The 16,198-nt window shown below is 40.5% G+C and overlaps 1 protein-coding gene across 3 annotated transcripts in view; it reads right to left on the bottom strand.

Moving 5' to 3' along the window:
* Positions 1 to 452: 452 nt before the first annotated feature.
* Positions 453 to 16,198, bottom strand: part of vav1 (vav guanine nucleotide exchange factor 1) — a 127,883-nt gene continuing 112,137 nt past the window's right edge. For all 3 annotated transcript variants that reach the window (XM_062974097.1, XM_062974099.1, XM_062974098.1), the window contains 4 exons: positions 12,842 to 12,929; positions 12,540 to 12,654; positions 10,491 to 10,642; positions 453 to 692 (listed from right to left, as the gene is read on the bottom strand). In XM_062974097.1, coding sequence (XP_062830167.1) covers positions 639 to 692; positions 10,491 to 10,642; positions 12,540 to 12,654; positions 12,842 to 12,929 — 409 coding nt within the window. In that variant the 3' untranslated portion in view covers positions 453 to 638. The remainder of the gene's footprint in view (positions 693 to 10,490; positions 10,643 to 12,539; positions 12,655 to 12,841; positions 12,930 to 16,198) is intronic.

The following is a 16,198-nucleotide window of genomic DNA, read 5'->3' as shown; positions in this document are numbered from 1 at the left end:
GATTTGAACACTGACCTTTCAATCAGCAAGTTCAGCACTTTCGCGGTTTAAGCCGCTGTGCACCGGGGGCACATACCATTCCTTAACATGTAACTAATTAGAATACAGTGTTCCCTCACTTATCGCAACCACATCTTCTTTTAATGAAGAAGGGCTTGAAAAGGCTTCCCTTTGAGGATTCCCAATTGTGCAACTTATTCATTCCAGGTTGAGGGTGTTTCTCAAATAGGCTATAGTAGACAATGGAACAATTAAAAAAAAAGGAGATTGTATGTTGGTGCAGACCGCTTTGTACTATATAGACACCAAGGGAACTTAGACTACAACATATTGGTTGCTATGAGTAACTCTGCAGTTTTTTAAAAAAATGGCTTTTCATAGAGGAAAATTGTTTTGATCTCCCCAGGGCAAAGTGGTTTGTTATATTGGACAGAGGTGCATTCATACTCAGGTTCGTATTACCCACCCATTTTATTAGACACAAGAACACACAGTAGTCAGGGACTGATGGGGGATGGAGCAGGAGGACTAAAGAGAGTTCATAAATAATTGTAGTTTTTCAACAGCAATGGCTCTTAAAAGCAAGGTGATGGATTCTGATTATTGTTCCTGGGTGCTCTGCCAAAGAAATGGTACCTTCAGCAATATTCTGAGTAATCCTCTTCCACATAATTTGCTGGGAACCAACCAACCTGCGAAAAAAGCATATTAAGGCAAAGAATGATTAAATTTGTAGCAAACAAGGAAAATGCCATAAAATCCTACTACAAAATATATTCATTTATAAGTTGACCTCGTGTATAAGTTGAGGGCAAGTTTGGGGTCCAACATTATGAATTTTGATATGATCCATGGATAGATCAAGTGTCATTCTGAGGAAGGGGAAAGTGCCAGCATTGCCTCAGAGTCAGCTACACTGACCAGTGCAATGTTCATACCCAGGTATTCAAAAAGGTAAGAAGCTGTGGAATGGCAGAAAGAGTGGAGGGGCTCAATGCTTCTTTTAGGTTCTCCTGTGATGGACTAAGCTCCTGCCATTCACCACTTTACTCAGAGAAGGGAATGGTTCCTTTTAAAATAAGAGTTAAATATTATATGTACACTGAATCATGGATAATTTGACCCAGTTTTTTGGGGGTCGATTTTTGACAAAAGGTTTTAGAAGGGGAACAAAGAAAAGGAACCAAACTGTGGTAGAAATTTAAAAAGGGCTTGCATTTTTTTACCCATTGGTAGGCCTTAGATGCCACAAAATGACCAGGAAATGACTGCAGCCCACGAGCTGCACATTGCCTACCCCACCCTGGACTCTGATGTTGCACCACCTTGTCAGAGTATTTGCAGCGCAGCAGTAGTTGGATGGAATCAGTGGAACGCAGAACGAAGAGACATCAGAGACTGTAAGCAGTAAAAATCAAGTCAAACAGACTTGCAGACAATGGACAAACACAGGACTTGACTCAACACCTAGGCAGACAGCACTCGAATCAACTCAGAACTGAACGCAATCAGCAATGCACACACTTGTGTCTGGACACTCCCTGGTTCCAGCCACACATCAAGGTCATCACAGCTTCTTAGTAATTAACTCTTTCCAGACTATAGTACACTCTGGATGATGCAATCAGTATACAATACAGGCAAGACACAAATTTCATTTAAACACTACCAATACACAAATCTCACATTAACACACCTAAGCTCATTGGAACAATTACTTTTTAAATTGTAATCTAATAGCAATTATGACATTGTATGGACTGACAACAATGCAAGACAATCCTTTGCCAATGTTTTCAACTCAGGAGCAACAATACTGAGCAACGTAAGATACAGTGGGGCCTTGGTATCCTCTGGGGTTGTGTTTCAGGACTCCTTGTGGATACCAAAATTCATAGATGCATAAGTCCCATTAAAAGCAATGATATCTATCTATATATAATGGTAATGGAATCCCGGCACCAAGCAAAACAACAAAACTAAACACCCCAACCTAGAATTTAACCACACAATACAACATCCCCGCCTTAAGGTTGAAACAATGAAAGATCACGTCACGCACCTCCACACAGACAGAAAATCACACAAACCCACAACGCACCATCTGCGCTTGCCCTCCTCGTGCTTCCATTCACTCACCCAACCCCTTTGACTACGGACGCCATCTCCGCGGCCGCAAAAAAGACCTCCTCGCTCTCCACCCAGATCACCCAGAAATAAAACTCTTCTCTCCAGAATACTCCTCTTTCTATCTTCTTTCTCTCCCCCCCCCCCCCCGAAACCTCAAAGGAAAAAAAATCTCTTCAGAACACAACACCTTTCAAAAACAAGATATGGGGGACCCAGGGAAAGACGATCTGGGAGGGAAGGGAGAGGAGGGCTCACCCAGCCAGATCTCTTCTTCTCTTACCACCGCTGCCCTCTTCCCCCAGGCACATTTCCTCACCGAGGAAACCCAGCCAACAGCCACCACAAGCCTCAAAGGAAAAAAAAATCTCTTCAGAACACAATGTCTTCTAAACAGAACCGGGGGAAAAAAGATCTGGGAGGAAAGGGAACGGAGGGCTCACCCACTCATGGACCCTCGCTTTCCCTTCTCCGCTATCACCCTCCACAGATCACCTTCCTTTAACACACCGCAAATCGCCATTCCTAAAGAGGGAACTTCAAAACAAAGGTACCTAACAAATACAAAACTGCCGCAAACAACACCACTAGAAAAAATACTGGAGGGAACCAATCTAAATTACAGGGACCACAATAACAACATCAAAAAAACAAACAGGGAAAACAAACACCCAACGACCCTCACCTCAACTTTACTATTTCTACCCACCACAGGTCCATCTCCCAACCGAAGACAACACAGAACAAGAAAAAGAAACAGCCTCCAGAGAAAATAACACACTACAACACCAAGGTATCTTCAAACACCCTTCCGTCAGCTACCTATCCAGGGAGAAAGGGACGCCTCTCACACACACAACATATTTTTCCGCAATTGCGGGAAGGGAAGGGAACATGAGGGGAACAAATACATTACACAGAACAAAATCCCTCCATAACACACTCTAAACACAACCCAGAGACAAAATACACCCCAAACAGAACACCATCACACACTAAAGATACTTTTCAAAAGGAACTCATCAAACACTTCGCCACCAAATATACACCACCATTCAAACACAACGTCACAATAACCAAAACAAAAACAACACACATTACCACTCCCCCACACACCAAATCATTCGCCACATACACTTCCTCCTACTATCCAGGCTAACACAAACAAACCCCCATTCCTCAAAGAAGACAATGACATAATACACATGAAAAAAACAACCCATAATACTAAGACAAGACAATAACACATTCACCCACATCTACATCCAAATTAAACACTCAACCATACACCACACTATCCAAACACAAAGTAAAGCCGCGTTGTTCTTTTTGCGCTGTTTTGTTGTTGTTCAAAAACCTACAAATGGACTACCATACATACACACACACAAATTACACAATATCATATTCTCTTCTAGGCTGACTTCACAAGAAGATGCTGACCTAACTATGCCACACAGAAAATCAAACCTCGGCAGCCGTACACGCCATCGCCAAACATACATACAAGCCACATCACAACAATCGGAAACAGAAAGAACAACAACAAAACAGCGCAAAAAGGACAACGCGGCTTTACTTTACGCAAATGAGGAACCAGAACATCGTGAACAAAGACTGCACCAAGCATGACTTGCTGCTCAACACAGACGTGACAAAACAAAACCACAGAAGCGCGCACAACAACAAGCAACAAAAAGGAACACACGTCAACAAATGGCCAGACTATAAACAATGAAATACCACCGCATAGCATACCAATATGATTCAACTGAGGACTACACCACAGCTCACCCTGTACAAATTGGCAACCTAACCAATGTTTGCCCTCAATGCAATGCAATGAAATTCCCAGGAGAAACAAAAGGCATGTGTTGTGTCGCTGGGAAAGTTAAATTACCACAACTAGAACCACCACCAGAACCACTACACAGTCTACTTACCGGGGAATCTCCAGAATCCAAGCATTTTCTAACAAACATCAGAAGATACAACTCATGCTTCCAGATGACTTCATTCAGGGCCAATATCATAACTGCACCATTCATGCCAACATTCTGTCGCACCGCAGGCTAAGTTCACCTTGCTATAGATACCCAGTCAGACACACAGGTAGTCTTTTGAGGTTTTTATTAAGCAAAGCAGAATATAAATCAAGCAATCAATCAAAAGGTAGTTCAAAGTTGTAGTGAAAGAGTCAATAAGTCCAATAAGATCACAAGGTAAAGAAATGTCCAATAATCCAAAATGCAAGGTCCATAAGTTCAAAGAGCATGGCAAGAGCAATAATCCACAAGGCAAGGTATTAGTCCATAGAGTCCAAAGAACAAGGCCCAAGAATCCAAGCACACTGGCAAGGAAAACATTCACATAGATGAAGCGATGAATTGCTCTGATAAAGAGTGATCTGCAAAAGCACACTTTAATAACAACTCAGGAAGGCGTTCCTTTTTCCACAGCTAGACTCCCGTTTGCGCGCTAAGCGCTCACTTCTACGAAACTGGGAACCCATCCAAGACAAACGGTCCTCTCTGGATAACTCATTGCTTGTGCTACCGTTATCTTGCACCTGGCCTGGAGCTAAATCGTCTCCCTCATTTTCCAAAGCTGAAGTTTCTCCCTCATCATTTCTCAAGGGAAGAATGTCAGTCTGACCGTTATCTGTTTCTCCTGGGGTCAGCAGTTCATCCTGCTCAAACTGAAACTGCATCTCTGAGCTGGCTTCAGCCTCAGACTGATGCTCTTGAATCCCAAAACCAGAATCCCCTTCATCTTCATCTTGAATCTGGCCAGCCCGTGGCTGGGATACAACACATTCAAAATCCAAGGACAAATCTATCACAACGCCAGATCCCTCTTACTATACAATGAGGACGAACACAAATTCCTACAAATATACTTAATAGGAGATGAGGAACAACAAAACACTAAACGATGCAGTCTTTCTGACACCCTCAACAGAAACATTGTACAACAACTACAAAAATTACTTCACGAAAGGAACCATTTAGTACGACTGTTAAAGACAGCACTAGACATGATGCCATCAGACACGCACAAGCTTATTATCCATCCAGAGAGAACGCCTACCGGACAACATCACTGCAGATACAACACACCAACTGTAGATGAAGTTGCCATTGTGATAGTAGGAGATCAATTTCAGCCAAGAGACATTATACTTCATCGAAGAAACAATCAATTAACTACACTCTTGGAAACACATCGATGCTACGACGCTCTACAGTAACCCATCATTTTCTGGGATGGTGCAGACGGATACTACATTAACATCAAAATGGTCAATCCCATCACAGGCGAAGAAACAGACAACAACTGTAGTACCATGAACTACTACGCCTACAGAATCATGATTAGACAACATGAGACAAACCACATCTTGCAATGTCGACAACTTTTCCACCAGTACATTGTGGATATGTATGCCAAGATAGAATTAGAAAGACTACAATACATCCGATTCAATCAGTCGAAACTCCACTCCGAAGAATACATACACTTAAGAGATGCAGCCAAACATGACGGCCACACAAAACAAATTTGAAAACTCACAATATTACCATTGTCCTATACAGGGAGTCCACGCCATAAGCATTCATACGCCCAAGATGCCACACTTATGTTCGACAATATGGACGTCCAGACTTATTCATTACATTTACATGTAATCCTTCTTGGGACAGCATACAACAACTTTTACTTCCCAGCCAAACATCTGTTGACAGGCATGACATCACTGCCCGAGTATTTCAACAAAAACTAAAATCAACGATGGCCTTCATGATAAAATATGAAGCGTTTGGAAAGGTACGCTGCTGGATGTATTCTGTTGAGTGGCAAAAAAGAGGCCTGCCACATGCCCATATTCTAATTTGGCTGTACCAAAAAATAACATCCAATGAAATAGACAAAGTCATAAGTGCTGAGATACCTGATCCTAATGTAAATCACGAATTACATGAGATAGTAACCAAAAACATGATTCATGGACCATGTGGCATACTCAATCCCAAGTCACCATGTATGAAGGACGGAACATGCACCAAAAGATATCCCCGCACGCTCATCCAAAACACAATCACAGGCAACGATGGCTATCCTTTGTACAGGAGAAGATCACCAGAGCAAGGAGGCCATGTAACAACGATATGAATGCACAAACAAGAAATACAAGTGGATAACCGCTGGATTGTACCATACTCACCTCTACTAAGCAAAACATACAAAGCACACATCAACATAGAATACTGCAACTCTGTAAAATCAATCAAATACATATGCAAATACATCAACAAAGGAAGTGACATGGCAGTATTTGCAATGGAACCAAAAGACACAAGTGAAACAATCGATATTGATGAAATTTCCCAGTATCAGGCAGGAAGATACATCAGCAGCAACGAGGCTATTTGGCACATTCTCATGTTTCCAATACATGAAAGGAGTCCACCTGTGGTACACCTGGCTATACCCTTAGAGAATGGACAACGAGTTTATTTTACTGAGGCAACCTTACAACAAGTTGCAAAAAATCCACCACCAACAACTTTAACATCATTCTTCAGTTTGTGTCAAACAGACCCATTTGCAAGAACACTACTCTATTCTGAAGTACCAACATATTATACATGGGATCCCAGCAGGAAAGGTTTTGCTCGACGCAAAAGAAGAGAACCAGTAGAAGGACAAACAAACTGCGTACAGTCCTGTCCAGACTTATCCAGTCCTTTGTTGTATCCACAATGAGCAAAAGAAAACAAGCCACGAAAATGGAAGAGAAAATCAAAAATTTACTCTTATGTAGCAGAGTAATAAAAGACAATAAAACTTCCAGCAACAAAACTCACATAACGTTCCTTGCATTAAACTCATGCATCTTCATAGTAGGCTCTCAGCAAGTATTCAGTAAGTCCCCAAAAGACATTGCAAACATTTCCCAAATATACCCCATTCAGGGAGTGGTTCAAGCTTGTTAGCCTTGATTGTTCTAATTACTCAACTATGAGTTGTAATTGACCAGGTGTTTTTCCCTTAACACACACATACACAAGTAGTGATCCCACAGAAACTTAGTCATATACATGCATATACAGTAATAAAACAGGTGTATTCAAAGACAACACCATAGGACGGTTATACACTGTACATCCAAGGCAAGATGAATGCTTCTTTCTTCATTTGTTATTAGTAAATGTGAAAGGACCAACATCATTCCAACAATTAAAAACAGTCAATGGAATAACCTACGACACATTTCATGGTGCCTGTCAAGCTTTGAATTTACTGGAGAACGATCTGCACTGGGATGAATGCATAAACGATGCATGCCAAACATCACATCCCAAACAAATTCAAGCACTGTTTGTCATCATACTAACCTCCTGCTCTCCATCTTTTCCAACACAACTCTGTGAAAAATATAAATCATACATGGCAGAAGATATTTTCTATCTCATACACAGACAAAATACTGAAATCAATGAGGAAAAAAGTAAACAAATCTACAACGAAGTCCTCATTACGATAGAAAATGCTTGCTTACAAGTAGCACACAAACTACTTGAACAATTAGGAATGCCAACACCAAATCGCACATCACCCCCAACATTTGAGGTAGAAATGCAACAGGAACTCAATTACAACACAGAAGAACAGCGCACCTATGTACAGTCTAATACCCCCAAACTGACAGATGAGCAAAGAACAGTGTATAATCGGATAATCAAAACAGTAGAAAATGAAAATGGAGACATATTCTTTTTGGATGCACCAGGAGGTACAGGAAAAACCTTCCTGATAAGACTCATTCTGGCAACAATACGATCGCAAAATAACATCGCTTTAGCGCTTACATCATCTGGAAGAGCAGCAACATTGCTACCAGGAGGAAGAACAGCACATTCAGCACTAAAACTACCCTTAAACATACAACACATCAAAACACCAATCTGTAACATCTCAAAAACATCAAGTATGGGAAAAGTACTCCAAAAATCCAAAATAACACATCTGACAGTCAAAAATCTCTTGAGGCTCTCCACCATACAAGTCCTGCATGGCAATAAAGGCCCCCTTGGAAATGCCACAATACTTCTGGCAGGAGACTTCAGGCAAACCTTACCCATCATTCCCTGTTCCACACCAGCGGATAAAATCAATGCATGCCTGAAATACTCTACTTTGTGGCAATATGTCAAAACATTAAAACTGACTACAAACAGCAAGACCGCACAGCAGACATATTTACCAATCAATTATTAGACATCGGAAATGGACAACTGCCAATCGATCAAACAACAGGACGAATTACACTACCTCCAAACTTCTGTACCATTGTAACAACTAAAGAAGAACTTATACAAAAAGTATTCCCAAAGATCCAAAATAATTACACAAACGAAAACTGGCTCAGTGAACGGGCTATTTTAGCTCCAAAAAATTTAGATGTCTACGCCATAAATCATAAAATTTTGTCAACCATACCAAATGACATTTTAATTTATAAATCCATTGACACAGTTGTTGAAGCTGATGAGGCAATTCATTACCCTACAGAATTCCTCAATTCTCTAGATTTACCAGGACTCCCACCACATATCCTCAAATTAAAATTAGGCGTCCCTATTATCATGCTTAGAAACATTAACCCTCTAAAATTGTGCAATGGAACACATCTGACAGTCAAAAATTTACTTTAAAATGTCATCGAAGCAAGAATAATCACCGGACCCTTTAAAGGAGAAAATGTCCTCATTCCACAAATACCTATGATTCCCACCGATATGCCCTTTCAATTCAGCAGGCTCCAATTCCCAATACGATTAGCTTTTGCAATGACAATCAACAAGGGACAAGGACAAACACTACAAGTCTTCAATCTTGACACTGAATGCTTCTCACATGGAAGCATGTGAGTGGGGAAACCACAAAATCTCTACATCAACGCACACAATGGAACAACCAAAAACATCGTGTACTCACAAGCTTTAGGACAGAATATCTAAACTTCTCAAGGACCATCACAAAAAAAATCATCAACAGTAAAAAAAATAAACCACATTCAGCAGACTCAAGTATCAAGAATAACAACCAATCACAGACAACATTGTTAATGTGGGATTTGTGTATTGATAGTGTTTAAATGAAATTTGTGTCTTGCTTGTATTGCTTGTATTGCATACTGATTGCATCATCAGTGTGTATTATAGTGTATTATAGTCTGGAAAGAGTTAATTACTAAGAAGCTGTGATGTCCTTGATGTGTGGCTGGAACTAGGGAGTGTCCAGACACAAGTGTTTGTGCATTGCTGATTGTATCAGTTCTGTTCTAAGTTGAATCGAGTGCTGTCTGCCTGGAGTCCTGTGTTCGTCTATTGTGTGCAAGTCTGTTTGTCTTGATTATTACTGCTTACAGTAAAACTTGTATATAGTTTTAACAAAGTCTCTGGGTGTCTCTTCGTTCTGCGTTCCACTGATTCCATCCAACTACTGCTGCACTGCTAATACTCTGACAAACATTCCTCTCAACCAATTTTCAAGCAACATAAAAATTTAACAACATAACAGACTTCAACAACTACTACTAATTGTGAGTATAAAAGAGGGAGGGGGGTCACAGCAAAAATAAAACCTAATGTAGATTGACAAACACCACTAAAAAAGCCACAGCAACGCGTGGCTGGGCATAGCTAGTCGCTTATATAAATGGTTGGTTGAATCTGTGAATGCAGAATCCATGGATACCAAGGACTGGGTATATGTAGTTCTTGTTAGCTAGTGAAGTAAATGGATTTGTATTTTTTGTTTCATTAAAATGTCTCTCTGTGTATGTGTGTGTTTGATTTTTGAGTGTGTTTACATTTGTACTGGTTTTAATAATTTTTAATAATTATTTTAAAAACAAACAATTTAGAGCTCTGAAATTTCATTAAAGACAGATGACAAAAATAAGCAAAACAGTTCACAATTAAAAACCTATCACAGTCAATTTCTGAGAGCCTGCTTGAGAAGGAATGTTTCCACTTGCTAGTCTTCACATGATTTGAGTAATTCTAGGCATGTACTATGAAAAAGAAGATTTGCATTACTTTGCTTAAAAGTGTCCGAAGTAGGTATGGAGCTCACACGAATGACTTGCTGAGTTGCAGTTGTCATATCAGGCTACTATTACGATAGTGTATAGAATCAGAAGAATTGCATGATTTTTCTTTTGGTCTCATATCCTCTCACTTCTAGAGGTGAGACCAGTGTATATTCCTACCTGTTTCATTTCCGTCCAAAGCCTGCTCATGTTTAAGATGAGGCAACTTAGACATATGTGTATACAGATAAAAAGTGCTCACCCGGCCATAGATCTCTCCCTTCCACCATCCTGGTTGCCCTTTCTTACTCAGAATCTTTATGATATCTCCCTCTGTGAGGGACAGTTCGGTTCGATCTCGTGCACAGAAATTGTAGCGAGCCTTGACTGAACCGAAATACTTCAAAGCTTTCCCTGTCAAGAAATAAATAGGAACATATTAGTCATGGACAAGATCAGAGTTTCTGCATCATAGCGATCTAAATGCTCACAGGTCCTATGTTCTTTTACCATGTCCTTGGTATTTTAAGGCATAGCAGCTGGAAGGCAACGGTTACTGATTTAGAAAGTGAAAGCAATTAGTGTCAGTAAATGCATACAGGGTATCAACAAGCAGATTGACATAGCTTCTTCTTCCATCTTTCTGCAGCAGCCACATTAATCACTGGAAAGAAATGCTGTGATCATTCAAAATCAACATGGATTTCTCAAAAACAAGTCATGCCAGACTAATCTTATCTCTTTTTTTCAATATAGTTACAAGCTTGGTAGATGCAGGGAATGCTGTTGATGCAGTTTATCTTGATTTCAGTAAGGCCTTCGACAAGGTCCCCCATGACCTTCTTGCAAACAAACTAGTCCAATGTGGGCTAGACAATGCTAATGTTAGATGGATCTATAATTGACTAAGCGACCAAACCTAAAAGGTTTAGAGCAGACACGATACCCATGTATAAATATGTGAAAGGATGTCATAAGGAAGAGGGAGCAGGCTTATTTTCTGCTGCCCTGGAAACTAGGACTCAGAGCAATGGTTTCAAATTACAGGAAAGGAGGTCCCACCTGAACATTAAGAACTTCTTGACTGTAAGAGCTGTTCAGCAGTGGAACTTTCTGCCTCAGAGTGTGGTGGAAGCTTTTTCTTTGGAAGCTTTTAACAGGCTGGATAGCCATTTGTCAGGGGTGCTTTGAATGTGATTTTCCTGCTTCTTGGCTGGGGGTTTCCCAAGTTTACTCCATATTAATTAAATATCTTATTAGATCTGGGCCTTACTGAAAGGCCTGGGTCTGATGAGGTATTGGGCCTGTGGGGACTGACTTCCAAGGAACCTTACACAACATCGAGGGTGAGTTCCCACAGCCATCCTGCATCTTTGTGGCGTGAGAGGAGACCCGGGTGGAAGAATTTCCTCCTCACCCCTCATCTCCTCAGGCATCATCTGATCACCTGATTTCAATTGAGATAGTATGTATCCTCAGATTTTTGGCAAATTTTCAAAGGTTTTTTAATAAAAAAACTTTTTAAAATAATAACAAAAATCTGTTCCTGGTTTGAAAGTGTTATTTCCTGTTTCATTGGGTTTTCTGGGGCTGAGAATGTGTGACTTGCCCAAGATCACCCAGTGGGTTTCCATGGCTGAGTGGGGGATCAAGCCACAATCGCAGCCCAACTCTCAAATCACTACACTACACCATGCTGTCTCGAAACTGGCTGCTGCTAGCCCCAGCCAGGAGGGAAAACACTCAAGACTTGGTTGCTTTCTATGGGGCTGCCATTAAGCCGATGGCTAGCCCCAGCCAGGAGGGAAAACACTCAGGACTTGGTTGCTTTCTGTGGGGCTGTCATTAAGCCTGTGGCTAGCCCCAGCCAGGAGGGAAAACGTTCAGGACTTGGTTGCTTTCTATGGAGCTGTTATTAAGCCTGGATGAAAAGGCTATTCCCTTTCTGCCAAGACTCAGCACTGATTGAGCAAGAAGGCAACCCCAGGCTAGGCTGCTCTTCCCTGAAAACAAAGTTTGGTTGAATTAAAAATGCGTTCTCATATGTCCAAAGGTTTTCCGAGGCCATTATGGGCTCCAGTGCTTCAAATTAGAAGATTAATTCTGAATTGCCAAAGCACCTCGGAACCCTGTTCGGAACCCAAAATAGATACGATTTTATTACAATTAACGATGATTCTGAGGAATTCGCCCATGCCTAATAGCTACAACCAAGCAGCCTATCTTCTTTTGCTTTACTGGGAGATTTCTTGCTTATTATTGACATTGCATTCCCTCAAAGTCTTGAAATGGCGGTGATTACTATACTTACCGGATGGCCTGGCCACATTTTTCCTTTCTGGTTCTTTGAAAGAGAACTGGAGTACAGTATCAAGGGTCTTGAAACAATCCTTCAGGGAGTTCTCTTGGTAATACTCCACCAGTTCCTAGAGAGATGGAAAAAGACCAGTTTCTTCACACATTTATCATCATGAAACATGCAGAATATGCCTACTGGAGAGGAGGGGGATGTGCTTGGGAATTGTATCTAGCCAATGCAAAGGAAAGACCTACAGTTTTTTAAACGTTGTAACAATACTTTTGAAGAACACAAGAGGACAAAAATATGCTTACTGTGAGTCCTTTGAAGGCTTTCTTATCTGTGATGCGGTATAAACCATCCTTGGTCTGGATTTTGATATGCTTGACTTCATTGTTGGACCTAGAGTAAAGAAGTCCACATTTTTTCATGTTTTCCATTTTAGCACAGACATTGCTGTAATAGTAGCAGCAGAAGTAGTAATGGTAATAAGATTTTAAAAATATTTCCTACCTGCCTCTCCCCACAACAAAAATTAAAATACAACACACACACATCCAGTTAAAATATATGGATTAAACACACATAAACATAAGTTTAAAACACAAATCACTAAAATTTAAAATCATTTCTACATATACAAATATCTCTTTACTATTCAAAGTTTAAAATTTATTTGGTATGCCTTCTGGAAAAGTTAGGCCTTTTGATACTTTGATTGTAGACCTTATATTAACATCTTAATTTTTCCTTTTTTCATCCAATCTTTAACCAGTTTGTCTTTCTCTTTGGTTTGTCATGGGTTATCGAAAGCAGGAAAGTTAAATGGTCCATGTTCATTATATCATATACCTTCTTTATCTAATCTTCCATTCTTGGTTTCTGCTTCCATAGTCTGGCCAGAACTAATCTGGTGGCTGTTGTTAGGTACATAAATAATTTGTCTTCATTACTAATATAATTGTTTTGTGAATAGTTGTGAATTCTTGGCCGTCAGATATATTCCTAGATATTTTATTTTGTTTGTTATTTTCATACCTGATATTTCGCTTATTTGGGATTGTCTTCCTTTTGTAATGTTTTTTGTCAATACCATAGATTTCTCCTTATTTATTCTAAGACCTGATATTTTGCCAAATTCTTCTATTTTCTGTAACCAATTTTTTATATTATTCAGTGGGTCTTCTATGATGCACACCAAGTCATCCGCGAAGGCTCGTAGTTTATAGACCTCTTTACCAATTTTCAAACCTTTTAGGTTATTGTCTTCTCTCAAGCTGTTAAGGAGCAGTTCCAGGGACATTATACAGTATTTATTATTTATTTATTTACAGCATTTATATTCCGCCCTTCTCACCCCGAAGGGGACTCAGGGCGGATCACATTACACATATTAGGCAAACATTCAATGCCTTTTAACATAGGACAAAGACAAACAACAACATAGCTCCAAGCGGGCCTCGAACTTATGACCTCCTGGTCAGTGATCCATTGCAGTTAATTGCAATGGCTTGCTCTACCGTCTGCGCCACAGCCCCGGGCCCAGTAGAGTCTCACTTATCCAACGCTCTGGATTATCCAACGCATTTTTGTAGTCAATGTTTTCAATACATTGTGATATTTTGGCGCTAAATTCGTAAATCCAGTAATTACTACATAGCATTAGTGCATACTGAACTACTTTCTCTGTCAAATTTGTTGTATAAAATGATGATTTGGTGCTTAATTTGTAAAATCATAACCTAATTTGATGTTTAATAGGCTTTTCCTTAATCCCTCCTTATTATCCAACATATTCGCTTATCCAACATTTTGCTGGCCGGTTTATGTTGGATAAGTGAGACTCTACTGTAAATATTAATGGGGACAAGGGACATCCCTGCCTGGTCCCCATCTCCACCCTAATTTTATTGGATGTTTGACTGTTTATCCAAACGCTGGCCACCTGATCCTCATAGATGCAGCATATCTTGATCAAGATGCAGCATACCTTGATTTCAGTAAGGCCTTCGACAAAGCCGCCCATGACCTTCTTGCAAGCAAACTAGTCAAATGTGGGCTAGGCAATACTACTATTAGGTGGATCTGTAATTGGTTAAGCGACTGAACCCAAAGACTGCTCACCAATGGTTTCACTTCATCCTGCAAAGAAGTGACCAGTGGAGTGCTGCAGGTTTCATTCCTGGGCACTTTATTAATGAGTTGGATGAAGGTTTGGAGGGCGTGCTTATCAAGTTTGCAGATGACACCAAATTAGGAAGGATAGCTAATACTCTAGAAGACAGGATCAGAATTCATAATGATCTTAACAGATTAGAAAGCTGGGCCAAAACTAACAAAATGAATTTCAAAAGGACAAATGTAAGATACTACACTTAGGTAGAAAAAATTAAATGCAAAGATGCAAAATGGGTGATGCCTGGCTTGACAAAAGCCCATATGGGAAAGATCTTGGAGTCTTCATGGACAACAAGTTGAACATGAGCCAACAGTGTGATGCAGCAGCTAAAAGCCAATAGGATTTTAGGCTGCATCAGGACTATAGTGTCTAGATCAAGGGAAGTCATGGTGCCTTTGTATTCTGCTTTGGTTAAACCTCACCTGGAATACTGTGTACAATTCTGAGCACCACAGTTCAAAGGGATATTGGCAAGCTCGAAGTGTCCAAAGGAGTGCAACTAAAATGATCAAAGGTTTGAAGACCATGAATCCCCATGACGAGTGTCTTAAAGAACTGGGTATATTTAGCCAGCAGAAGAGAAGGTTGAGAGGACATGGTAGCCATGAATAAATATGTGAAATGGTGTCAAAAGGTGTCAAAAGGAAGAGGGAGCATGTTTGTTTTCTGCTGCCCTTGAAAATAGGACTGGGCTCAATGGGTTCAAATTACAGGAAAGGAGTTTCCACCTGAACATTAGAAAGAACTTGCTGACCATACAAGCTGTTCAACAGTGGAACTCTTTGAATTAAAATATATTTCCATAAGATGGTGCGATGATCCAAATGATCGACGGGGACTTGAACTCATGAGGCAATATTTAGCTAGTTATATTTTCTCAGCTGATGTGATGTAACATAAGATGGATCTATGTATATAACTAGCTGTGCCCGGCCACGCGTTGCTGTGGCTGATGGGAATCATTTGTTGACCAGTTGGAATAGCAGTGAATAGCTTTGCAGTCTTAAAGTCTGGGTGTTTTCTCCTTGTTTGTGAATCCTTGTTTGGTGAGCTGGAATACAATGGAATAGGTTTGCTGCTTGGAAGGCTGGGTATTTACGTTGTAGGGAAATGGTTTTTTAGCCAATTTGAATGGCACTGAATAGCCTCGCTGTTTCAAAGACTGGCTGCTTTCTACATAGGGGCATCCTTTCTTGGGCAGGCTGAATGAGACGAAGTAGCCTCATGGCTTGAAACCCTGAGGGTGTACTATGAAGGGGAAATCTTTCTTGGTTAGGCTGAACAGCACTGAATAGCCTTGCTGTTTGGAAGCCTGGTTGTTTCCTGCCTGGGGGGAATCCTTTGTTGGGAGGTGTTAGCTGGCCCTGTTGGTTTCCTGTCTGGAATTCCCATTTTCAGAGTGTTTTCTTTATGTAATGTCCTGATTTTAGAGATTATATTGTTGCTTCCTGCCTGGGGGAATCCTTTGTTGGGAGATGTTAGCTGGCCCAGT

Source organism: Anolis carolinensis, chromosome 2, assembly GCF_035594765.1.
Source record: "Anolis carolinensis isolate JA03-04 chromosome 2, rAnoCar3.1.pri, whole genome shotgun sequence".
Lineage (NCBI taxonomy): Eukaryota > Metazoa > Chordata > Lepidosauria > Squamata > Dactyloidae > Anolis > Anolis carolinensis.
The sequence above is the reverse complement of the archived record's forward strand: the minus strand, read 5'-3'. Positions and strand labels throughout refer to the sequence as shown.